Genomic DNA, 25,694 nt, shown 5'->3' on the forward strand with positions numbered 1-25,694 from the left:
GGAAAGAGGGAGGGAGGGAAGGAAGGAAGGAGAAAGGAGCGGGGGAGGGAAGGAAGGAAGGAAAGAAGAAAGAAAGAAAGGAAGAAAGGAGAGAGGGAGGGAGGGAGGTAAGGAAGGAAGGAAGAAGAAAGTGGGGGAGGGAAGGAAGGAAAGAAGAAAGAAGAAAGAGAGGGAGGGAAGGAAGGAAGAAAAGAAAGGAAGGAAGAAAAGAAAGAAGGAAGAAAGAAAAGAAAAAAGAAAAAGAAATAAAGAGAAAAGAAAGAAAGAAAAAAAGAGGAAAGAAAGAAAACAAGCAAGCACTGAGGGGAGCAGGTGTCCACGCTGCATGCTTTGTTCAGGGCGTTGTGCTGAGACTGTCTATGGCTCATCCCGTGGAGTTCATGAAAGTGGCAGAAGTTTGGGAAGCTTACCCAGGATGCTGGGCTCCATCTCCTGCCCAAACACAGGTCCCTCTCTCCACCCAGCCACCACCTCTGTCACAGGTGAGCACACAGAAGTGAGGACCTACTATGGACAGGCCAGCGAAGTCTCTTGTTTTTATTATTCACAGAAAAAATACTGACTAATGTGGGTTGAAAATGTGAATAAGTTACTCTGCTATTCAGGAACTGCTAATAGGTTTTTACTGTGTCCCAGTGAATAACCAATCATTTCTACCTGCAAGAATACTACAATAGTGAAATGCAGACAGAAGCACTTCTTGCCAATGTACTCATCTTTCTAGGATAGAGGCTGTTTAATTCCACTGGGTAAACTGACTTAGTTCTCTCTAAGCTTGTGAAAAAATACAAAAGTGGCAATCTGTTTTGTCAAACAAATACATACATCTGTGTTGTTCATTTGCTTTGGGCAACACAGTGAGACCCTGTCTCAAAAAAAAAAAAAAAAAAAGAAAAGAAAGAAAAAGATGTGACCTTAAGCAAAGCACTTGCACCTCTGTAAAATAAAAGTAATAAATGTACTTTGTTTATGAATATTCTGAGGGAATTAACATGCTGTGATGAAGCCCTAGAACACTAACAATGGATCAAAATACGTTATTTTCTGTTTTGATGTATGTAATTGGTCAGCCATTATAAACCATGTGTATTTAATTCCTTAATTGTTGCTAGGACACACCCTTTTTCCTACTATTTTCAGATGTTGGTTGGTTTCAGAAACATTAATCTCTCTGTGTCATGCTGAGTCACTCAAGCTGAAGTCTCTGCTCCCCTCAAGCTGCTCCCCCTTGCAGATTCCCCCCTTGTTTTTGTTAGTTAAAATTAACAAGTGGTTTCACTGGGATTCTGACTCGGGTCTTCCTCCATCAAAAGTTAAATATGCCTGTAAACCCAGCACTTTGGGAGGCTGAGGCGGAAGGACTGCTTGAGCTCAGGAGTTCGAGACCCTGTCTCTACAAAAATGCAAAAATTAGCCCGGTGTGGTGCTGCATGCCTGTAGTCCCAGCTTGGCCAACATGGTGAAACCCCGTCTCTACTAAAAATACAAAAATTAGCCAGGCATGGTGGCGGGCGCCTGTAATCCCAGCTGTTTGGGGGGCTGAGGCAGGAGAATTGCTTGAACCCGGGAAATGGAGGTTGCAGTGAGCCGAGATCATGCCACTGCACTCCAGCCTGAGTGACAGACCGAGACTCCATCTCAAAAAATACATAAAATAAAAAAATAAATAAATAAATAAATAAAATAAAATAAAATAAAATAAAATCATGAAGCCACAGAAAGAACCATACAATATATGTAGTCCAGTCTTACACCTTTTGCTCTGAGGAAAGACCCATCTTCCATTTCCCACGACAGTGTTTACCCAGGACTTCTTGGGGTGCCTTAATTTATTGTTGAGCAACTCTGTTTCATTGTTTGAAACTTGCTGGTTAAACAACTGATTCAGGCCGGGCACAGTGGCTCATGCCTAATCCCAGCACTTTGGGAGGCCGAGGCGGGCAGATCACCTGAGGTCAGGAGTTCCAGACCAGCCTGGCCAACATAATGAAACCCCCATCTCTATTAAAAATACAAAAATTTGCCAGGCATGGTGGTGCACACTTGTATTCACAGCTATTCAGGAAGCTGAAGCATAAGAATTGTTTGAACCCAGGAGACAGATGTTGCAATGAGCTGTGATCGTGCCACCGCACTCCAGCTTGAGTGACAGAGTGAGACTCTGTCTCAAAACAAACGAACAAAAATTCTTCAGATTCTGTCCTCTGGAGTGATGCAATTTGGAAAAACACTGATTTTATATATTGAGGGTGCCACGTTAAAGTCCCCATATTCAGTGGAGCACATCAGAGTTCATGTTAATTTTGACATTTGTGCTCATATAAGTAGAGGGGGTGCTGTGGTCTGAATGTTGGTGGCCTCCCCAGAATTCATGTTAGACTCTTAAGACCCAAGGTGATAGTATTAAGAAGTGAGGCCTTTGGGGGAGGGCAGGGGCCTTGGGAATGGGATTAGGGCCCTTAGCAAAGTGGCTGAAGGGAGCCACCTTGCCACCCCTTCCGCCACTTGAGGACACATAAAAGGCGCCATCCAGAAGCATGACCCTCACCAGACACTGAATCTACTGAAGCCTCGATCTTGGACTTCCCAGATTCCAGAAAAGTGAGCAGTAAACTTCTGTTGTTTATCAATAACCCAGTCTAAGATACTTTGTGGCAGCAGCCCAAGGGAACTAGACAGAGGGGCCAACTGAAGACTTAGGGGAGCTCTTCACTCTAGGAGGAGGTGTTTAACTGTGTGATTTGAGTTGAATTAGGAAGGGCAGGTGGGTAAGTGTGAGAAGCAGAGATGGTGACGAAGAACAGGAAGGTCACTCTAGTAAATACAGTGTCGCTGGCGGAGAAGAGCTAGAAAAGGCGAGGGCACTGGACAGGCACTGATTTTGGCACAGTGAGAAAGTTGTGGCTAGTGAAGCTATTGCAAGGGCAGAAATGCGGTATGTGGTTGAGGTTGTCACTGCACTACTCATCATTCACACTGAGGTGACTGGGAGGAGCCGTGGGAAGGACAGAGAGGAACCGCAGGGAGCTCATTTTTAGCCCAGCTAAACGGGAGGGAGAAGGCCGCCACCTCCGTTCATGGGACAGCTTGTGGCTTCTCATCTGTCCTCTCCTTTTGATTCCTTCTTTTTTTTTTTTTGGAGACAGGGTCTCACTCTGTCACCCAGGCTGGACTGCAGTAGCACAATCTTAGCTCACTGCAACCTCTGCCTCCCATGCTCAAGCGATTCTCCTGCCTCAGCCTCCCAAGTAGCTGGGATTACAGGCGCATGTCACTACTGCCCAACTAATTTTTGTATTTTTAGTAGAGATAGGGTTTCACCATGTTGGCCAGGCTGGTCTTGAACACCTGCCTCCAAAAGTGCTGCAATTACAGGCGTGAGCCCCCACACTCCCGGCCCGTCCTCCCTTTTTGACCTCCGTAGTCCTGCTGGAGCCAGATTATTTGCTCAGTTGTAGCTTGCTCTCCTGAAATAATCTGATGAACAAGATGATTTATGAAAGATGAATACTTCCAACAATAACTCCTCACTCTGAAAATAGGTAGGTAAGAGGAAAACAAAGTATCACGCCTTTTAAGTAGGAACTGTACCACTTGAAAAGTAGGGGGGGAATCTAACAAGTGAGTGCCAGTAGAAGGAATATATTCAAAATGACTGAAATAAAAAATACTTTTGCAATCCTTAATGAAAACAAAGGATTCAGGTAGAGATCACCAATGATGCCAATACCATAGGTGAGAGAGGTGGGTGGGAAACTGAAGATCCATGTGACACCAAAGTATCACCCCACAGAGCACTTCCTAGTCATGGAGGTTGGGGGAAGGGGAGGGAAAAGAATGTTTACAATGGAGTGATATGGCCGTGACTACCTTAATACCATAACTAAACTTATCTAATAGTGGAACAATCAGACATTATGAGGTACCTATGCACTATTCTTGTCAAAAACATTTTTTTTTTTTTTTTTTTTTTTTTGAGATGGAGTCTCGCTCTGTCGCCCAGGCTGGAGTGCAGTGGCGCAATCTCGGCTCACTGCAAGCTCCGCCTCCCGGGTTCACGCCATTCTCCTGCCTCAGCCTCTCCGAGTAGCTGGGACTACAGGCGCCCGCCACCACGCCCGGCTAATTTTTTGTATTTTTAGTAGAGACGGGGTTTCACCGTGGTCTCGATCTCCTGACCTCGTGATCCGCCCGCCTCAGCCTCCCAAAGTGCTGGGATTACAAGCGTGAGCCACCGCGCCCGGCTGTCAAAAACATTTAAGTGCCTGTAGACAGCACTGTGGGGGGCTGAGGCGGGTGGATCACTTGAGCCCAGGAGTTGGAGACCAGCCTGGGCAACATGGTGTAACCCCATCTTGAAATATATATGTCCGGGCACAGTGGCTCATGCCTGTAATCCCAACACTTTGGGAGGCAGAGGCAGGTGGATCACCTGAGGTCAGGAGTTTGAGACCAGCCTGGCCAACATGGTAAAACCCTGTCTCTACTAAAAACACAAAAATTAGCTGGGTGTGGTGGTGTGTGCCTGTAGTCCCAGCTACTTGGGAGGCTGAGGCAAGAGAATTGCTTGAACCTGGAAGGTGGAGGTTGCAGTGAGCCAAGATTGCACCATTACACTCCAGCCTGCGTGATAACAGGGAAATGCTATCTATTAAAAAAAAGAATATATATATATATATATATATATGACATATGTACTCAATACTCATTCAGATTTAAGTAATCCTTCATTGTCTTTACATAATTCTTTCCAGTTTTTTTGTTTTGTTTTGTTTTGTTTTGTTTTCGTGGGGGCGGGTGATAAGACTTCAAGAAGTTAAGAACAATTGTAAGGGGTGGGGTTTCTAATGAAGAATAAGGAACAGTTTGCTTGGTGAACTGCCTTGGGGGTGGAGAGCTTAAAAGGGAATGGAACATTTGGTAAACATTCTTTCCAATTATTTGAGAAGAGTTAGCAGAAACCTTTAAAGTTTCCATTTGTCCCTTATCTTCCCATACAGTAGCCATAGCCTTTTTCATCTTTAGTCTTTTCTCTCTTTTTTTTTTTTCTGAGACGAGGTCTCACTGTGTTGTCCAGGCTGGAGTGCAGTGGCGCGATCATGTCTCACTGCAGCCTCAACCTCTCAAGCTCAAGCGATCCTCCCACCTCACCCTCCCGAGTAGTTGGGACTACAGGCATGCACCACCACGCCTGGCTACTTTTTGTATTTTTTAATAGAGTTGGATTTTCGCCATGTTGCCCAGCCTCGTCTCAAACACCTGGGTTCAAGCGATCTTCCCGCCTCAACCTCCCAAAGTGCTGGGATTACAGGCATGAGCCACTGTGCTTGGCCAGGTGAAACTAATTTTTAATAAAACTCGTTTTTGAAAGCAGATTTAGGTTAACAGAAAAACTGAGTAGAAAGTATAGAGTTCACGGCCAGGCGTGGTGGCTCATGCCTGTAATCCCAGCACTTTGGGAGGCCAAGGCAGGCGGATCATGAGGTCAGAAGATCGAGACCATCCTGGCTAACACAGTGAAGCCCCGTCTCTACTAAAAATACAAAAAATTAGCCAGGCGTGGTGGCGGGTGCCTGTAGTCCAGCTACTCAGGAGGCTGAGGCAGGAGAATGGCGTGAACCCAGGAGGCGCGGCTTGCAGTGAGCCGAGATTGCGCCACTGCACTCCAGCCTGGGTGACAGAGCGAGACTCTGTCTAAAAAAAATTTTAAAAGAAAAAAAAAGAAAGTATAGAGTTCACATATGCGGCCTGCCTCCACTCATGCACAGCCTCCTCCTCTATCCACATCCACACCAGACTGGTGCGTTGGTTACAGTGGAAGAGCCTATGGCAACCTCACAACCACTCAAAGCCCACAGCTGACCCACACTTGGCATTGCACATTCTATGAGTTTGGACAGATGGATAATGTCATATATCCACCATTACAGTATCCTTCAGAATAGTGTCACTGCCCTAAGAACCCTCTGTGCTCTGCCTATTCATCTGCCCCACTTTTTTGTTTTTGAGACAGGGTCTCTCTCTGTTGCCCTGCTCACTGCAGCCTCCAACTTCTGGGCTCAAGCCATCCTCCCATCTCAGCCTCCCAAGTAGCTGGGACTACAAGGTAGTCTAATTTTTGTATTTTCTGAAGAGATGGTTTTTTGCCACATTGCCCAAGCTGGTGTTGAGCACCTGGGCTCAAGAGATCCTCCCTGTTTGGCCTCCCAAAGTACTGGGATTACAGGCATGAGCCATCTCTCCCGGCCAGATTTTTTTTTTTTTTTGAGACGGAGTCTCACTCTGTCGCTCAGGCTGGAGTGCAGTGGAGTGATCTCGGCTCACTGCAACCTCTGTCTCCTGGGTCCAAATGATTCTCATGCCTCAGCCTCTTGAGGAGTTGGGATTATTGGTGTGCGCCACCACACCCAGCTAATTTTTGGATTTTTAGTGGAGACAAGGTTTTACCATGTTGGCCAGGTTGGTCTCGTACTCCTGGCTTCAAGTGATCTGCCAGCCTTGATCTCCCAAAGTGCTGGGATTACAGGCGTGCCTGTCCTCAGCAAGATTTTTGTATTTCTGCCAAAAACATCACTGGGATTTTAATAAGAGTTGCACTGAATATGTTATTTTGCAGAGCTTTGTATTCTAACATTAGTAAGTTTTAAAATCAATAAACATTTTTCATTTTCAGGTCTTCTTTAATTTTTTTTTTTTTTTTTTTTTGAGAGAGTCTTGCATTTCACCCCGGCTGGAGTGCAGTGGCACAATCTCGGCTCACTGCAACCTCCGCTTCTCGGGTTCAAGTGATTCTCCTGCCTCAGCCTCCTGAGTAGCTGGGATTAAAGGCACCCACCACCACGCCTGGCTAAATTTTTGTATTTTTAGTAGAGACAGGTTTCACCATGTTGGCCAGGCTGGTCTCAAACTCCTGACCTCAGGTGATCCACCTGCCTCGGCCTCCCAAAGTGCTAGGATTACAGGTGTGAGCCACCGCCCCCAGACAATGGAATTGGTTTCTTAATTTCCTTTTCAGATTGTTCATTGTTAGTGTAGGGTATAGAAATGGAACTGATTTTTGTGTGTTGATTTTGTAGACTGCAGCTTAGCTGAATTAGTTTTGAAAGCCGTGCGTGCCAGTGTATGTGTGTGAAATCTTTGGAGTTCCCTACATATAAGATCATATCCAATTTTGAGGTTGAGGAGATGGTGTCATTCAAAGAGGGAAGAGTACATACAGTCCTGAGACCCAGGGGAATAAAGGCTGCTGTGAACTTGGAATCCTCACTTCAGGCCTTTAGGCTGAGTCTCCTGGTCATAGAAGCTCAGTGGCTTCTCCATGGAGCTCAGGATGGATCCCAGTAGGTCCACTGTCTTGGGAGTAACTGAGAGGGGGCTGAGCATCTTAAAAGGAAGAGCAAAATGCCTTTAAGGCTGAAAAGACATCCCAGGCAGAAAAGACACAACTGCCTGGGCCCACTGTGCCAGGCTGCACCACCCCCTGGCCAAGCGCCCCTACACCTCCTTGCAGGGGGAAAACAAAAAAAAGGTCATGTCACAAGCAAATAGAGATAATTTCACTTCTCCCTTTCCAATCTGGATGCTACATTGCTTTTTCTTGCCTAATTGTTCTGGCTAGAATTCCATTACTTTGCTGAACAGAGGGGGCAAAAGTGGATGTCCCTGTCTTGTTCTTTCTCCTAGAAGGAAAGTCTGCAGTCTTTCACCAGTGAGTTTGATGTCAGCTAAGGGTTTTTCATATATGGCCTTTATTATATTGAGGAAGTTTCCTTCTACCACTAGTTTGTTGGTTGTTTTTATTATGAAATAAGTGATGAATTTCATCAGATAATTTTCTACATCAGTTAAGGTGATCATGAGCCTCTTCCCCCTGCAATGAATGATTTTTTGATGTTGAGCAATCCTTGCATTCCAGGAATAAATTCCACTTGATCATCCTATATAATCCTAATAATATGCTGCCGAATTCGGTTTGCTAGTATTTTGTTGAGGATTTTTGCATCAATGTTTATAAGGAGTTAGTCTGTGGTTTTCTTTTCTTAGACTGTCTTTGTCTGGCTTTGGTATCGAGGCAATGCTGGTCTCATAGAATGAGTTAGCAAGTTTTGGGAAGAGTTTAAGAATCAGTGTAAGTTCTTCTTTTGCTTGGTGAGGTGGCGCACACTTGTTGTCCCAGCTACTGAGGAAGCTGAGACAGGAGGATCATTTGAGCCCAGGAGTTCAAGTCCAGCCTAGGCAACATACAGAGATGCCACTTCTAAAAAATGGGGCAGGGGGATGTCTGGTTGATTTTACCAGTGATGCCATCAGGTCCAGAGCTTTTCTTTGTCTGGAGTTTTTAGGTAATTGATTCAATCTCCTTACTAGGTATGAGTCTGTTCAGATTTTCTATTTCTTTGTGATTTTGTCTTGGTAGGTATGGCATTTCTAGGAATTTGTCCATAGCACCTAGGTTATCCAAGTTGTTGGCATACAATTGTTCAAAGTACTCTTATAATACTTATTATTTCTGCAAAGTAATGTCCTCACATTCATTTGTAATTTTATTTTATTTTTATTTTTATTTTTTGAGATGGAGTCTCGCTCTGTCACCCAGGCTGAAGTGCAGTGGTGTGATCTCAGCTCACTGCAACCTCTGCCTCCTGGATTTAAGCGATTCTCCTGCCTCAGCCTCCCAAGCAACTGGGACTAGAGGCATATGCCACTGTGCCCAGCTAATTTTTGTATTTTTAGTAGAGAAAGGATTTTTGAGGTCTGTCTTCTTTTTTAATGTAGGTATTTATAGCTATACATTTCCTCCTTAGCACTGCTTCTGCTGTACCTCATAGGTTTTGCAATGTTGTATTTTCTTTTTCTAATTGTGTTTCTAATCGTGTTTTCTTTTCTAATTGCCCTTGTGAGTTCTTCTTTGACCCACTGGGAGAGACGGATGAACAGGCAGAGCATAGAGGACTTTTAGGGCAGTGACGCTATTCTATGTGATGTTGTAATGGTGGCTAAGGGTCATCATAGACTGTGCGACAGCAAGAGTGAGCCTGAGTGGAAACTGAGGATGCTGGGTCATACTGGGGTGTCCTGCAGGCTCCTCGAGTATAACAAACACACACTCTGATGGGGAGGTTTCTAGAGGGGGAGGCTTGGGGCGAGGAGGTGTGGGTGGCAAGCCACCCAGGTGCTGAGGCAAGAGACCGAGGGCACGAGCTGTTCCAGTATAATAAAATACATAAGAAGTTATACTAGATATAGATCTTAGATATGATTATATATGAATATCATTAGTCATTAGTTGTAGGGAAAAGGAAGAGAGATCAGACTGTCCCTATGTCTATGTAGAAAGGGAAGACATAAAAAACTCCCTTTTGACCTGTCCTTAAACAGTTGCTTTGCTGAGATGTTGTTAATTTGTAACTTTGCCCCAGCCACTTTGCCCCAACCTTGGGCTCACAAAAACATGTGTTGTATGGAATCAAGGTTTAAGGGATCTACGGCTGTGCAGGACGTGCCTTGTTAACAAAATGTTTACAAGCAGTATGCTTGGTAAAAGTCATCGCCACTCTCTAGTCTCAGTAAACCAGGGGCACAATGCACTGCAAAAAGCCGCAGGGACCTCTGCCCTGGAAAGCGGGGTATTGTCCAAGGTTTCTCCCCATGTGACAGTTTGAAATATGGCCTCATGGGATGAGAAAGACCTGACCGTCCCCCAGCCTGACACCAGTAAAGGGATTGTGCTGAGGTGGATTAGTAGTTGAGATAGAGGAAGGCCACTGTCTCCTGCCTGCCCCTTGGAACTGAATGTCTTGGTATAAAACCCGATTGTACATTTGTTCAGTTGTGAGATAGGAGAAAAACTGCCCTGTGGCGGGAGGCGAGACATGGCAGCAATGCTGCTTTGTTATTCTTTACTCCACTGAGATGTCTGGGCGGAGAGAAACATAAATCTGGCCTACGTGCACATCCCGGCATAGTGACTTCCCTTGAACTTAATTGTGACACAGATTCCTTTGCTCACATGTTTTCTTGCTGACCTTCTCCCTATTATCACCCTGCTCTCCTACCTCATTCCTCTTGCTGAGATAGTGAAAAGAATAATCAATAAAAACTGAGGGAAGTCAGAGACTGGTGCTGGTGCAGGTCCTTGGTATGCTGAGTGCCGGTCTCCTGGGCCCACTGTTGTTTCTCTATACTTTGTCCCTGTGTCTTATTTCTTTTCTCTGTCTCTCGTCCCACCTGACAAGATATCCCACAGGTGTGGAGGGACAGGTCACCCCTCCAATTAGTTTGTAGCAATTACCCATTATTCCAATATTATAATAATCCTTGCTCTATAATCATAACCTAGGAAAAACCAGGCCATACAGAGATAGGAGCTGAGGGGACATAGTGGGAAGTGACCAGGAGACAAGAGTGCGAACCTTCTGTTATGCCTGGACAGGGCCACCAGAGGGATCCTTGGTCTAGCGGTAAGGCCAGCGTCTGGGAAGACACCCGTTGCCAAGTGGACCGTGGTCTAGCGGTAGCGTCAGTGCCAAGGGAAAACACCCGCTACTTAGCAGACTGGGAAAGGGAGTCTCCCTTTCCCCGGGGGAGTTTAGAGAAGACTCTACTCCCCCACCTCTTGTGGAGGGCCTGACATCAGTCAGGCCCACCTGCAGTTATTTGGAGGCCTAACCGTCTCCCTGTGATGCTGTGCTTCAGTGGTCACGCTCCTAGTCTGCTTTCATGTTCCATCCTGTACACCTGGCTCTGCCTTTTAGACAGCAGTAGCAAAATTAGTGAAAGTACTAAAAGTCTCTGATATGCAGAAATAATGGTGTAAGCTGTCCTCTCTCTCTCCCCCTCTCTCTCTCTGCCTCGGCTGCCAGGCAGGGAAGGGGCCCCTGTCCAGTGGACACGTGACTCACGTGACCTTGTCAATCATTGGAGATGGCTCACACTCCTTACCCTGCCCCTTTTGCCTTGTATCCAATAAATAACAGCACAGCCTGGCATTTGGGGTCGCTACTGGTCTCCGCATCTTGGTGGTAGTGGTCCCCCGGGCCCAGCTGTCTTTTCTTCTATCTCTTTGTCTTGTGTCTTTATTTCTACACTCTCTCGTCTCCACACACGGGGAGAAAACCCACCGACCCTGTGGGCCTGGACCCTACAAGGAGGTACGTGAGAACTCTCTACTTTCTACTCAGTTTTGCTGTGAACCTAAAACTCCTCTAAAAATTATAAAGTCTATGAAAAAAAAAAGAAAAAGAATGCTTCGGCCGGGCACGATGGCTCACGCCTGTAATCTCAGCACTTTGGGAGGCAGAGGTGGGTGGATCACCTGAGGTCAGGAGTTCGAGACCAGCCTGGCCAACATGGTAAAACCCCGTCTCTACTAAAAATACCAAAATTAGCCAGGCGTGGTGTTGGGCACCTGTAATCCCAGCTACTTGGGAGGCTGAGGCAAGAGAATCACTTGAACCCGGGAGGTGGAGGTTGCAGTGAGCCAGGATCATGCCACTGCATTCCAGCCTGGGTGACTAGAGTGAAACTTCGTCTCAAAAAAAAAAAAAAATCATCATCTTTCACTCCCACCTTTGAAAAACAGTAGATGCAATGTATTTCATACAATGGCCCCTGGGAGCCGGGACCTGGGCTCCTGGTCTGGGCTGTACATCCCACCCCCATCCCAGCCTCTGTATCCTCAATAAAATGGTGACAACCACCTCTCTTCTCGCTCCCTCACACTGGTGTATTAATCTCAGGCACAGGCCCAATAAATACAGATACAGCTCTCCCTGTCCCAGTGGGAGAAGCCTGAAATTCCCTCTCATAAACTCAAGCAGCCCTTCCCTGGGCTGCTACTGAGATGCCCGGGCAGCCTGCAGAGCCTGGCTGCAGCCACCACATCTTTCATGCCCATGTTGCAGGGCTACATTAAGGACCCATACAGGCCTGACATAGCCCTGTACAACAGACGTGTAACACAGGCCATGTTTTCATTTTCTAATTGCCATATGAAAAGTAACCGGTGAAATTAATTTTTAATAAACCTTGTTTTTGAAAGCAGCTTTAAGTTCACAGCAAAACTGAGCAGAAAGTACAGAGTTCCCACACACACCCTGCCCCACGCATGCACAGCCTCCCCCTCTACCCACATCCCCACCAGACTGGTTACAAGGGAGGAGCCTGTGGTGACCTCACAGTCACTCAAAGCCCACAGCTGACATGAGGGCCCACACTTGGCATCGCATGTCCTATAGGTTTGGACAGATGGGTAATGTTACACATCCACAATTATAGTACCATTAAGAACAGCATCAGGCCAGGCGTGGTGGCTCATGCCTGTAATCCCAGCACTTTGGGAGGCCGAGGTGGGTGGATCACAAGGTCAGGAGATCGCGACCATCCTGGCCAACATGGTGAAACCTCGTCTCTACTAAATATACAAAAAATTAGCCGGGCGCGGTAGTGGGCGCCTGTAGTCCCACCTACTCGGGAGGCTGGAGGCAGGAGAATGGCGTGAACCCGGGAGGTGGAGCTTGCAGTGAGCTGAGATCGTGCCACTGCACTCCAGCCTGGGTGATAGAGCGAGACTCCGTCTCAAAAAAAAAAAAAAAGAACAGTATCACTGCCCTAAAAATCCTCTGTGCTCTGCCTATTAATCTCCCCTAACCTCACTTTTTTTATTTTTTATTTTTTATACAGGGTCTTACTGTCACCCAGGCTAGAGTGCACTGGTACGATCACAGCTCACAGAAGCCTCAAACTCCTGGGCTCAAGTGATCCTCCCACCTCTGCCTCCCAAGTAGCTGGGACTACAGGCACATGCCACCATATCCTGCTAATTTTATTTTTGTAGAGATCGGGTCTTTCTACACTGCCCAGGCTAGTCTCAAACTCCTGCACTCAAGTGATCCTCTCATCTCAGCCTCCCAAAGTATTGGGATTACAGGCATGAGGCACCACATCCAGCCTCATCCCTGTTTAGTTTTTTTTTTTTTAATCCTTATCTTAAAAGCCATATTTTTAGAAAGTAACAGTTTATTTCATTTATTTATATTTTTTCTCTTCTTTTCACAGGTGTTGAACAGTTTATTTTACTAATGCATGTGGTTTATCCCAACACATCCCAAATATCATAATTCCAACATATGGTGCTGGCTGCATTTTCAGAGCTCGCAGTCATACGTCTTAGTCTGTTGGGGCTGCTGTGACAAAATACTGTAAATTGGGTCTCTCCAACAACAGAATATAATGTTCACAGTTCTAGAGGCTGGCAGTCCAAGATCAGCTGGCATACTGGGTGTCTGGTGAGGGCCCACTTTCTGGGTCATGCCTGCCATCTTCCCACTGTCGTCACATGGCGGAAGGGACGAGGGAGCTCTCTGGGGCCTCTTGTATAAGGGTGCTATTCCAAACAACAAGGACCCCACCCTCATGACCCCATCACCTCCCAAAGGTGCCACCTCCAGATGCCATCACCTTGGGGATGAGGTGTCAACACATGAGTTTGGGGGAACACAGACATTCACTCACATGGTAAGTGGCTCCAATGCTGGCCTGCCTGAGGCCTGGTCTCCTGGTAGAGGGCCATGCAAGCACAGGGCTCTCATGCACTGGGGTCCCCGGGGACACCCCCCACCACTGCCCAGGCTCTACTTGGGAGTTGCAGGTGCTGAGTCCTTTTGTGACCTTCTTAAGAAAGTCCCGGCCAGGCGCGGTGGCTCACGCTTGTAATCCCAGCACTTTGGGAGGCCGAGGCGGGCGGATCACGAGGTCAGGAGATCGAGACCACGGTGAAACCCCTTCTCTACCAAAAATACAAAAAAAATTAGCCGGGCGTGGTGGCGGGCGCCTGTAGTCCCAGCTACTCGGAGAGGCTGAGGCAGGAGAATGGCGTGAACCCGGGAGGCGGAGCTTGCAATGAGCCGAGATCGCGCCACTGCACTCCAGCCTGGGTGACAGAGCAAGACTCCGTCTCAAAAAAAAAAAAAAAAAAAAAAAAGAAAGTCCCTCCTGGCCAGGTGCAGTGGCTCATGATAGTAATCCCAGCACTTTGAGAGGCTGAGTCGTGTGGATAACTTGAGGCCAGGAGTTCAAGACCAGCCTGGTCAACATGGTGAAACCCTATCTCTACTAAAAATACAAAAATTAGCAGGGTGTGGTGGCGGCAGGCGCCTGTAATCTCAGTTACTTGGGAGGCTGCGGCTGGAGAATCGCTTGAACCCAGAAGGCAGAGGTTGTAGTGAGCCGAGATCGCGCCATTGTACTCCAGCCTGGGCGACAGAGTGAGACTCCGTCTCAAAAAAAAAAAAAAAAGAAAGAGTCCCTTCTCTCAGAGCTCAGGGCTGATAACAGAGCAAGAAATGCATCCTCGGGGAGAGAGAGCATCCTGGCCTGGCCTGGCCTGGGAAGGCTGGCTTCAGCCATCAAAGGCAGCTCTCACACCTCAGACCCCAGGGCCTGGGGCTTTATCCTTGCATCCCCCCTCCTGCTGGCTGAGCTCTGTGCCTCAGAAGTGAGACTCCACCCTCCCAGCACTCCCTCACAAGCAGACCAGGCCACATCCTGCCTCCGCAGACCCCCACTCCCCTGGGGCGTGCTGTCTCTGGGTCAGGACCCGCATGGGAAGCAGGGGCAGCCCATCCCAACACCTCCTGGAGGCTGCAGGCAGCTCAGGCTGGTTTTCCTGTGACCAGTGCAAGTGTTCTTTTCAGTTATCTGACTTCCTTCCGGGGCATTCTGAGCCCACCCATAGCTTTTGGCATGCCTTTAAGAGACACAAAGAACCACAACAGCCACCGTGTCCTCATCTGTAAGGCAGGGCCCCAATCCACCCTGCCTTCCTCATAGGGGTGTGTAATGCTGGATGAAAAAGCCTATTAGAAAGTGTCTGTCAAAGGCTGGGCACAGTGGCTCACACCTGTAATCCCAACACTTTGGGAGGCTGAGGCAGATGGATCACCTGAGGTCGGGAGTTTGAGACCAGCCTGGTCAACATAGTGAAACCCCGTCTCTACTAAAAAATACAAAAAATTAGGCAGGTATGATCGCGCTTGCCTGTAGTCTCAGCTACTTGGGAGGCTGGGGCAGGAGAATTGCTTGAACCCAGGAGGCAGAGGTTGCAGTGAGCCAAGATCGTGCCACTGAACTCCAGCCTGGGTGACAGAGTGAGACTCCATCTCAAAGGAAAAAAAAAAAAAAAGAAGAAAGTGTCTGTCAAAGGCCCTGTGCGGCCTTTAATCCCAGCACTCTGGGAGGCCGAAGTAGGTGGGAGAATCCCTTACCCCCAGGAGTTTGATTTTTTTTATTTTGTTATTTTTATTTTCTTATCTTGAGCCCAGGAGTTTGAGACCAGCCTGGGCAACATCGTGAGACCCCATATCTTAAAAAAAAAAAAAAAAAAATTAGCCAGGTGTGGTGGTGCACACCTGTAGTCCCAGCTACTCAGGAGACTGAAATGGGAGGATCGTTTGAGCCTGGGAGGTTGAGGCTGCCGTGAGCTCTGATTGTGCCACTGCACTCCAGCCTGGATGACGGAGCAAGCAAAAAAACACATTAGCGGCCAGGCGCAGTGGCTCATGTCTGTAATCCTAGCACTTTGGGAGGCCAAGGCGGGTGGATTGCCTGAGCTCAGGAGTTCGAGACCAGCCTAGGCGACATGGTGAAACCCCATCACTAAAATACAAAAAATTAGCTGGGCATGGTGGCGGGCACCGAACCTGTAATCCCAGCTACTCAGGAGGCTAAGGCAGGGGAATCGCTTGAACCCGGGAGGTGGAAGTTGCACTGAGTCGAGATCAGGCCACTGCATTCTAGCCTGGGCGACAAAGTGAAACTCTGTCTCCAAAAAAAAAAAAAAAAACTAAAACACATTAGGAAAATGTTCACACCAAACTCAAAGTGGAGACTGGGAGACTGGGGAGGGAGTGAAAACTGGAAGCAGGCAGTAAAGGGGAATTTACTTTTATCCCTTTCATTTCTTAAACAAGAAAGACAGGAAACCTATACATATATATATATTGTTTCACAATGACTAATTCTGATGGTAGGAATGTGGGCAGTCATTACATTATTCTTTTTTTTTTTTTCTGTGTTCTTCTGCTTTCTTTTTTTCTTTTTTTTTTTTGAGACGGAGTCTCGCTCTGTCGCCCAGGCTGGAGTGCAGTGGCGCAATCTCGGCTCACTGCAAGCTCCGCCTCCCGGGTTCACGCCATTCTCCTGCCTCAGCCTCCCGAATAGCTGGGACTACAGGCGCCCGCCACCACGCCCGGCTAATTTTTTTGTATTTTTAGTAGAGACGTGGTTTCACTGTGTTAGCCAGGATGGTCTCGATCTCCTGACCTCGAGGGACCACAGGACTAGTAGAGCCAAGAGTTGAAGGTCCGGGTGGGGTGATCCGGCCGTCAGAAATGCAAAAGCCTTAAAAGACATCTCCAAAGGCTAATCTTAGGTTGGACAATCTTGAGCTAGGGAAGCTGCAAACACTGTGACCTCCAGAATAACCGCTGGTAATCAGTTACCTCTAACCCCTAGCAGAATTCAGATCCCTCTACTACTCCTAACCTGAAGGCCTTTCATTAACTCTATGAAGCCAGTTTAGTTTGGGGGAAGGACAATTATCATTTAGACTACGAACTAAATTTCTCCCAAAGTTAGCTTGGCCCAAGCCCAGGAATGACAAAGGACCGTTTGGAGGTTAAAGGCAAGCTTCGGGTTGGTAGATCAGATCTCTTTCGCTGTCATAATTTTGTAATATAATTTTTGCAAAGGCGGCTTCAGGTTTTTTACTAACGCAGGTTTTTTGAACAGATCAAATTCTTCTGCTACCGCGCTCTCCCTAAAAGCATAGGAACGCATTTCTGCTTTTCCTTCCTGGGCGGAGGAAAAGCCCCGCCTCCTCTGGCTCTGAGTCCCGCCTGGTCACCATTCCGATTGACACTCTAGCTGACCAATCAGCGCGCTGGCGGGAGCGTGGGTCTGCCCTTCTGGACGCACATGCGCGCTGTCCTGGCTCGGGAGATGGTAGGCCGCCGTGTTTTGAGCCGGGTCTGGAGTGGCGGGCGGCGGGGCCTGGGTGTCCGCCCAGTGCCCGAGGACGCAGGCTTTGGCACCGAACCCCGGTGATTAAGTACCCCCTCCCTCATGCGGGACGGAGGCTAGGGCAGGGGGAAGGCATGTGCGGGATCTGGATCAGGTAGATGTTACCCGAAAACAGCCCCCTTGGCCTCTCTGAGCCTCGGTGCCCCCGCTATAGAATGGGACGGGTCGTACCTGAATTTTCGAGGTCAGCCCAGACATTGTGAGGCATTTGTCAGAGGCCGCAAGATTTGGGAAGAGGCGTCCGGAGATAGGAATGGGCGGCACCTCGGGACGAAATGACTCCCACTGCTTCTCCCTCCTTGTCCAGGCATCAGAGGCAACCCCGCGGCTCCCGCCAACGGTCGGGGCCCCTCGGGGACCAGCCCTTCCCGGGGCTGCTGCCAGAAAACCTCAGTCGGGAGGAGTTGGTTGATGCACTGCGGGCAGCCGTGGTGGACCGGAAAGGTGAGGGGTGAGAGACACGGCCGCACAGGGACCGGAAGGGGACTGCCGCGGCGTGCGGCTGGGCTCTCCATTGAAGCCACAGGATCAGCCCTGCTTCTGCCTCCCACTAACAGCATGAGCTGGGACGAGCCACCTAATTTGCACCCTCTCCCCGCTTTTAACCCTATTGCCATGATGCAGTAGGGTTAAGAGTGGGGAGAGGATGCAAATAAGTACCGAGCCTTGCACATAGCCGGCGCTCAGTTACGGGAGTTGCTATACTAGATTATTGTTTATTGGCCGCGGTGGCTCACGCCTGTAATCCCAGCACTTTAGGGGGTTGACGCGGGCGGATCACCTGAGGTCAGGAGTTGGAGACTAGCCTGGCCAACATGGTGAAACCCCGTCTCTACTAAAAATACAAAAATTAGCCAGGTGTGGCGGCGTCCGCCTGTAATCCCAGCTACTCGGGAGGCTGAGGCAGGAGAGTCACATGAACCCTGGTAGCGGAGGTTGCAGTGAGCCGAGATCGTGCTACTGCATTCCCGCCTGGGGCGACAGAGCAAGACTCAGTCTAAAAAAATAAATAAATAAATAATTATTGTTTATTGACAGATAAAACACAGGCTTTGGAGTCAGACATACCTAGGCTCTGTGATCAGCTTGCTGTGTGGCTTTAGGAAAATAACTGAATTTCTCTGAACCCCACTCTCCATTCAGTAATTTATTCCTTTTCTCAACTATTTCTTGAATATATGCTATGTACCAGGCACTGTTCTAGGCAGGCTATACAGTGCTGAAAAAGATAGTTACGGTTTCTGCTTTCAGGGGAGAAATGGATTTCTCTCTAACGGGAGAAATGGATGTCAGAAAATAAATGAACAAGTTACTAGTGATAAGTGCTATGCATAAACTAAAACAGGGTGTTATGGTGAGGAACTGTAGGAGGAAGGCAGACATTAGATTGAAGATTCAGACCTCTCTGTGATGTGACATTTGAGCCAAGATGATAGGGAGCCAGACTTGGGAAATTTGGGGACAGAGGAAACAGCAAGTGCCAAGCTTCTGAGGTGGCAGAGGAACAGAAGTTCTGTTTGGTGTGGGGTAGATAACTCATGTCTGAGAGTCATGATGGGGCCATGTGCTAAGATGCGTGAGAAAGTGCTCTGGAAACTCTTAAGTGCTGCATAAAGGGTTACCGTTGCTTTTGCCGATGTTCGTGTGATGTATGTTTCAGGACCTCTAGTGACGTTGAACAAGCCACAGGGTCTACCAGTGACAGGTATGGGCTGGGGATGTGGGAAGGGAATGCAGTGGAAGGGGATTTCGTGTCTAAGGGAGGGAAAAGTGAAGGCATGAAGCTTTGGCCTCTTGTAATTTTTCTTTCTTACTTTCCAGGAAAACCAGGAGAGCTGACGTTGTTCTCAGTGCTGCCAGAGCTGAGCCAGTCCCTGGGGCTCCGGGAGCAGGAGCTTCAGGTTGTCCGAGCATCTGGGAAGTAAGTGGTAGGGGTGACGGGAAGCTAGGAGTACCGGCATCCATTTGTGGTGGGGAAACAGCTGCTTGGGGATAAGCTGAGACATTTTCCATGGGAAGGTTTGAGATCATAGAGGTGGATACAAGTATTGTGAAGAGGAGGAAGCTGATGGCTCTGGGTTCAAATCCTCAAGTACAAATGATGTGATACCAGGCAAAGCATGACACCTCCCTGATGCTGGGCACAGTGACTCACACCTGTAATCTCAGCACTTCAGGAGGCCAAGGCAAGAGGATCACTTGAGCCCAGGAGTTCGAGACCAGCCTGGGCAAAATAGACCCCATCTCGGCCGGGCGCGGTGGCTCACGCTTGTAATCCCAGCACTTTGGGAGGCCGAGGCGGGCGGATCACGAGGTCAGGAGATCAAGACCACGGTGAAACCCCGTCTCTACTAAAAATACAAAAAAATTAGCCGGGTGTGGTGGTGGGCGCCTGTAGTCCCAGCTACTCGGAGAGGCTGAGGCAGGAGAATGGCGTGAACCCGGGAGGCGGAGCTTGCAGTGAGCCGAGATTGCGCCACTGCACTCCAGCCTGGGCGACAGAGCGAGACTCCATCTCAAAAAAAAAAAAAAAAAAAAAAGACCCCATCTCTGGAAAAACAACAACAAAACCTTCCGCGTGGTGGCTCATGCCTGTAATCGCTAGGACTTTGGGAGGCCGAGGTAGGATTGCTTGAGTCAAGGAGTTCAAGACCAGCCTGGGCAACATGGCAAAACCCTATCTTTACTTAAAAAACAAAACAAAACAAAACACACACACACACACACACACACACACAAACCTAGCTGGGCATAGTAACACATGCCTGTAGTGCTCAGGTGGCTGAGATGGGAGAATCACCTGAGCTCAGAAGATGGCGGCTGCAATAAGCTGAGATCCCGCCACTGTACTCAAGCCTAAACAACCTGAGTGAGACCCTGTCTCAAAAAACAAAACAAAACAAAAAAAATACCCTACCTGAGCCTCAGTTCCCCTAATGGTAAAATAGAGAAAATAATACCTATGCTCAGTGTGCAGTCATTTCTCCATGACTGTACTTGCGGCAGGCATTGCTAGTCGATCCATGATACTCTTTCCTCTAATTGCCATCAATTAAAGATGGTACTTGAGATGAAATATTTCTGCAGTCCCACAAACTCTTGAGCTTTTTTGTGGGGAACTTATTTAAGAGCTAATATGTACAGAATTTCTAGTAGGGTTCTGGCACATGGTAGACAATCGTTATGACATTTGGCTCTGAGCTCCCTAGGGGCTGGGGCAAAATGAGAAACGCATTAAGCTACATAGTCTTGTTATCAAAGAAGGGGAAACCTTACTTGTTTCTCAGGAGGTGGTCTAGGTTATAGTCCTGGTGTTAGTGTTTGGCCTGAAGCAGGTCAGTGTTCCTTCCTGAGTCTCCTTTTTAGTGGGCGAGTTCAAGGGACTTTAACTTGTGTGATTTGTCTCCTTATTCCAGGGAAAGCTCTGGGCTTGTACTCCTCTCCAGCTGTCCCCAGACGGCTAGTCGCCTCCAGAAGTTCTTCACCCATGCACGGAGAGCCCAGAGGCCCACAGCCACCTACTGGTGAGAGGTGCTGGGAGGTTCCTAGAGTGGTGGGGAGGTCCCAGCAAGCCACCCTGTGACCTTCTCCTTTCCCTTTCTCAGTGCTGTCACTAATGGGATCCCAGCTGCTTCTGAGGGGAAGATCCAGGCTGCCCTGAAAGTGGAACACATTGATGGGGTCAATCTTGTGAGTCCGGGTCTGAGCAGGGAAGAGGAGGGATGCTTCTAGATATAGTACCCCTACAGAGAGGAGTCAGGGGTATGGATTTGGGATGGCTGGCTCTCCTGTCCCCTAAAACAGGCAAGTGACCACTGCCTACACTGTGGCCCTGCCCAGAGTCTGTTGGGAGCAGGGAGGGTCTGGGTATAGCTCCCAGGCCTGTGTAAGGCTTGTTCACTCTTGGCTGGCACCACAGACAGTTCCAGTGAAAGCCCCATCCCGAAAGGACATCCTGGAAGGTGTCAAGAAGACTCTCAGTCACTTTCGTGTGGTAGCCACAGGCTCTGGCTGTGCCCTGGTCCAGCTGCAGCCACTGACAGGTAGGTCTGGCAGCCACTGACAGGTAGGTCTGGCACCCCAGCCAGCCTTTAAAACTGCACTTCATTTGGGAGGCTGAGGCGGGTGGATCAGGTCAGGAGTTTAAGACCAGTCTGGCCAAGATGGTGAAACCCTGTTTCAACTAAAAACTACAAAAATTAGCTGGGCATGGTGGCAGGCGCCTGTAAAACCAGCTACTCGGGAGGCTGAGGCAGAAGAATCACTTGAACCCGGGAGGCAGAAGTTGCAATGAGCCAAGATCACGCCAGTGCACTCCAGCCTAGGTGACAGAGTGAGATTTCATCTAAAAAAAATAAAAAACAACAACAAAAAAAACTGCACTTGAGCCAGGCGCGGTGGCTTACGCCTGTAATCCCAGCACTTTGGGAGGCCAAGGTGGATGGATCACTTGAGGTCAGGAGTTTGAAACCAGCCTGGCTAACATGGTGAAACCCCATCTCTACTAAAAATACAAAAATTAGCTGGCGTTGGTGGCATGCACCTGTAATCCTAGCTACTTGGGAGGTTGAGGCGGGAGAATCGCTTGAACCTGGGAGATAGAGGTTGCAGTGAGCGAAGATGGCACCATTGCACTCCAGCCTGGGAGACAGAGTGAAACTCTGGCTTAAAGAAAAAAAAAAAATGCACTTGGCTTAGGGAGGCAAGGGGCTGGGGAGACGGTGGTATCAACAGTAGCCTGGGGAGCATTTGATGGCCCCCAGAGGTGTATGTGACCAGGCCCAGCTAGAGGAGGCAGCTTCAGGTTAGCACCCCAGCAGCAAAGAACAGTCATGCCCAGTGGCTTCAACAATTAAATCAGGGTTGCATCTCATCATGAGTGGATCCCACAGCCAGGCAGATTGATAGCTGTGATCATCCTGACATGTTGTGTGTCCCTCTCTGGATGCAGGGGCCATAGTACTGACCTCACTGAAACATATGATCTGAGAAAGTGGGTGGTGTTTCCCCAAAGGAAAAGGGGAGGAGTGATACTGGGTGGGACAGAACGAGCAGCTGCCCACTGTCTCTCCTGGCTCTCCTGTTGCCCAGTGTTCTCCAGTCAACTACAGGTGCACATGGTACTACAGCTCTGCCCTGTGCTTGGGGACCACACGTACTCTGCCCGTGTGGGCACTGTCCTGGGCCAGCGATTTCTGCTGCCAGCTGAGAACACCAAGCCCCAAAGACAGGTACTCCAGCCCACCTGCCTGCTGCTTTCTGAGGGGTGGAGGGAGAGGTTAGCATGGGCAGCATCTCCAGACCTTATCTGTGCAGCTTGGGACTACTGGGAGGCAGCCCTTTTGGCTCCCAAGGCTATATCCGTACCCACATCTTGGTGTGTGGCCTTGGGCAAGTAACACTCGCTCTCTTGGGCTTCATTCTGTCCATGTGTTCCATAAGGGAGTTGATGTGGCTGATTTCTAAAGCCCTCTTAAGTCTGCCATTCTTCGAGTCTGATACAAAGGGTCAAAGGCATGTGTGTATTAGGACACCAGACGCCTCTACCTGCTCTAACAGACTAAGCCCAGACTACCATAGTCTTAACACAAGAACTGTGCCCTCATGTTAAGGTCAAATAATGGGAGTGGGCTCTGCTCCAAGCAGTAAGTACTCAGGGACCCAGGCTGTTGATATCCAGCCAGATGAGGGGAGACAGTGTAGGTTCAAGTGGATAAGGTTTTTCTGGGCCAGATGTGGAAGTGGCATACATACTGCCACCCACATTCACTCAGCTAGAGTTCACTCACATCTCACCAAGCTGTGAGAGGGCTGGGAAATGGAGTTGAGGCATGTGCCTAGGAGGAAACTGATTGGGTGACCCCCTAGCCAGTCTCTGCTGCAGTGTGAGTGCCTGTGTGAATGTGCACATCTGTGTGCAAAGAGGAAATGATTAACAGCTACAGAACAGTGGGGAATGGAGGAAGCGCCCACCTTACTCCCATTTCCCTTAGAGCTGGGTACTCAGCTGCTTGGAAAATGTGGGGCTGAACACAACGTACCTCTCCCGCTCCAGGTCCTGGATGAAGCCCTCCTCAGACGCCTCCACCTGACCCCCTACCAGGCTGCCCAGCTGCCCTTGCACCTTCACCTACATCGGCTCCTCCTCCCAGGCACCAGGGACAGGGACACCCCCATCGAGCTCCTGGCACCACTGCCCCCTTATTTCTCCAGGACCCTACAGTGCCTGGGGCTCCGCTTACAATAGTCCTCCCTCTGTTCCTGACCCCCTCACACACACTGGAAAGTGAGGGTGGGGGCTCTGCAGTCAGACAAACCTAAGATCACATCCTGGACAGGCCACTTGCTTGCTGTGTGGCACTGGGCAAGTAACTTCACCTCTCTGGACTTGTGATAATAAAAGTTCCTACCTCATGTTATGGTTTTGAGGATTTGCTAAGAAAGTAAATGTTTAGGCCGGGCGCGGTGGCTCACGCTTGTAATCCCAGCACTTTGGGAGGCCGAGGCGGGCGGATCACGAGGTCAGGAGATCGAGACCACGGTGAAACCCCGTCTCTACTAAAAAATACAAAAAATTAGCCGGGCGCGGTGGCGGGCGCCTGTAGTCCCAGCTACTCGGAGGCTGAGGCAGGAGAATGGCGTGAACCCGGGAGGCGGAGCTTGCAGTGAGCCGAGATTGCGCCACTGCACTCCAGCCCGGGCGACAGAGCGAGACTCTGTCTCAAAAAAAAAAAAAAAAAAAAGGCCGGGCGCGGTGGCTCACGCTTGTAATCCCAGCACTTTGGGAGGCCGAGGCGGGCGGATCACGAGGTCAGGAGATCGAGACCATGGTGAAACCCTGTCTCTACTAAATGTATAAAAAAAAAAATAAGCCGGGCGCGGTGGCGGGCGCCTGTAGTCCCAGCTACTCGGAGAGGCTGAGGCAGGAGAATGGCGTGAACCCGGGAGGCGGAGCTTGCAGTGAGCCGAGACTGCGCCACTGCACTCCAGCCTGGGCGACAGAGCAAGACTCCGTCTCAAAAAAAAAAAAAAAAAAAAAAGAAAGTAAATGTTTATTACGGATCTTGCTTTCTGCTGAGTTGACTATGTAGTCTTTTTATTTGGTGGTTTCCATCCTGATCCTGGCTGGGAGATGTTAGATTTTTGTGCATTTGTGTGGTAAAATACGTATAAAAGTTACCATCTTGGCCAGGGGTAGTGGCTTATGCCTGTAATCCCAGCACTTTGGGAGGCCAGGGAGGGTGGATCACTTGAGTCCAGGAGTTCGAGACCAGTTTGGGCAACATGGAGAAACCCTCTCTACTAAAAATAGAAAAATTAGCTGGGCATGGTAGCACATGCCTGTAGTCCCAGCTACTTGGGAGGCTGAGGTGGGAGGATCACCTGAGCCAGGGATGTGGAAGTTGCAGTGAGCTGAGATCACACCACGCCACTGCACTCCAGCCTGGGCCACAAAGTAAGACCCTGTCTCAATATTTACCATTTTAGCCATTTTAAGTGTACAGTTCTGTGGCATCAGGTGTACTCACATTGTGCAACCAGCACCACCATCCATCTCCAGAACTTTTTTATCTTATAAAACTGAAACTTTGGCCAGGTGCTGTGACTCATGTCTGTAATCCCAGCACTTTGGGAGGCTGAGGTGGGCAGATCCCTTGAGGTCAGCAGTTTGAGACCAGCCTGGCCAACATGGCGAAAACCCATCTCTACTAAAAATATAAAATTAGCCAGGCACAGTGACAGGTGCCTGTAATCGAAGCTACTAGGGAGGCTGAGGCACGAGAATCACTTGAACCCGGGAGGTGGAGGTTGCAGTGACCACGAGATGGCGCCACTGCACTCCAGCCTGGGTGATAGAGTGAGACTGTGTCTCAGGACTGGGAGCAGTGGCTTATGCCTGTAATCCCAACACTTTGGGAAGCCAAGGCAGGTGAATCACCTGAGGTGGAGTTCGAAACCAGCCTAGCCAACATGGTGATACCCTGTCTCTACTAAAAATACAAAAATTAGCTGGGTGTGGTGGCAGGTGCCTGTAATTCCAGCTACTTGGGAGGCTGAGGCAGGAGAGTCGCTTGAACCCAGGAGGCAGAGGTTGCAGTGAGCCGAGATCACACCACTTCACTCCAGCCTGGGCGACAGAGTGAGACTGCATCTCAAAAAATAAAAAAAAAACCTTTCTCCCCATTAAACACTAATTCCCCAGCCCCGGTTAGCCACCATTCTGCTTCTGTCTCTATGAAGCTGACTATTCTAGGAACCTCATAAGTGGAGATGTTAGATCTTTTTCTTTAAAAAATTGTGAAATATAGCAAACATCAAAGCATGCCTAAAACATTTCTATGATTTAAAAGAATACCATCACGGGGTGTGGTGGCTCATGCCTGTAATCCCAGCACTTTGGGAGGCCAAGATGGGAGGACCACTTGAGCCCAGCAATTCAAGACCAGCTTGGGCAACATGGTGAAACCCTCTCTCGGCCGGGCGCAGTGGCTCACACCTGTAATCCTAGCACTTTGGGAGACTGAGGCAGGCAGATCACCTGAGGTCAGGAGTTGGAGACCAGCCTGGCCAACAAGGTGAAACCCTGTCTCTACTAAAAATACAAAATTAGCCCA

The 25,694-nt window shown here is 48.8% G+C and overlaps 2 protein-coding genes across 9 annotated transcripts in view; one reads left to right on the forward strand and one right to left on the reverse strand.

The window, feature by feature from the left end:
* Positions 1-17,389, reverse strand: part of IL17RE (interleukin 17 receptor E) — an 89,738-nt gene extending 72,349 nt beyond the window's left edge. For both annotated transcript variants that reach the window (XM_063630396.1, XM_055260518.2), the window contains exon 1: positions 17,251-17,389. The gene's annotated coding sequence lies outside the window, so the exon portion shown is untranslated. The remainder of the gene's footprint in view (positions 1-17,250) is intronic.
* On the forward strand, positions 16,914-23,493 carry RPUSD3 (RNA pseudouridine synthase D3). Of its 7 annotated transcripts, none has more exons than XM_055260565.2 (9): positions 16,914-17,099; positions 17,387-17,523; positions 18,740-18,784; positions 18,901-19,000; positions 20,496-20,603; positions 20,685-20,769; positions 20,999-21,122; positions 22,171-22,310; positions 23,135-23,493. In XM_055260565.2, the coding sequence occupies exons 1-9, from the start codon at positions 16,975-16,977 to the stop codon at positions 23,324-23,326; spliced, it is 1,056 nt and encodes a 351-aa protein (XP_055116540.1). In that variant the 5' UTR covers positions 16,914-16,974; the 3' UTR covers positions 23,327-23,493. The 7 variants fall into 7 exon arrangements, with proteins under 7 accessions (XP_055116540.1, XP_063486482.1, XP_055116544.2 ...); XM_055260568.2 differs by having other exon boundaries at positions 16,987-17,173; XM_063630412.1 differs by lacking the exon at positions 23,135-23,493 and having other exon boundaries at positions 16,961-17,099; positions 20,971-21,122.
* The last annotated feature ends 2,201 nt before the right edge of the window (positions 23,494-25,694 follow it).

This window comes from Symphalangus syndactylus, chromosome 21 (genome assembly GCF_028878055.3).
Source record: "Symphalangus syndactylus isolate Jambi chromosome 21, NHGRI_mSymSyn1-v2.1_pri, whole genome shotgun sequence".
NCBI classification, from domain to species: domain Eukaryota; kingdom Metazoa; phylum Chordata; class Mammalia; order Primates; family Hylobatidae; genus Symphalangus; species Symphalangus syndactylus.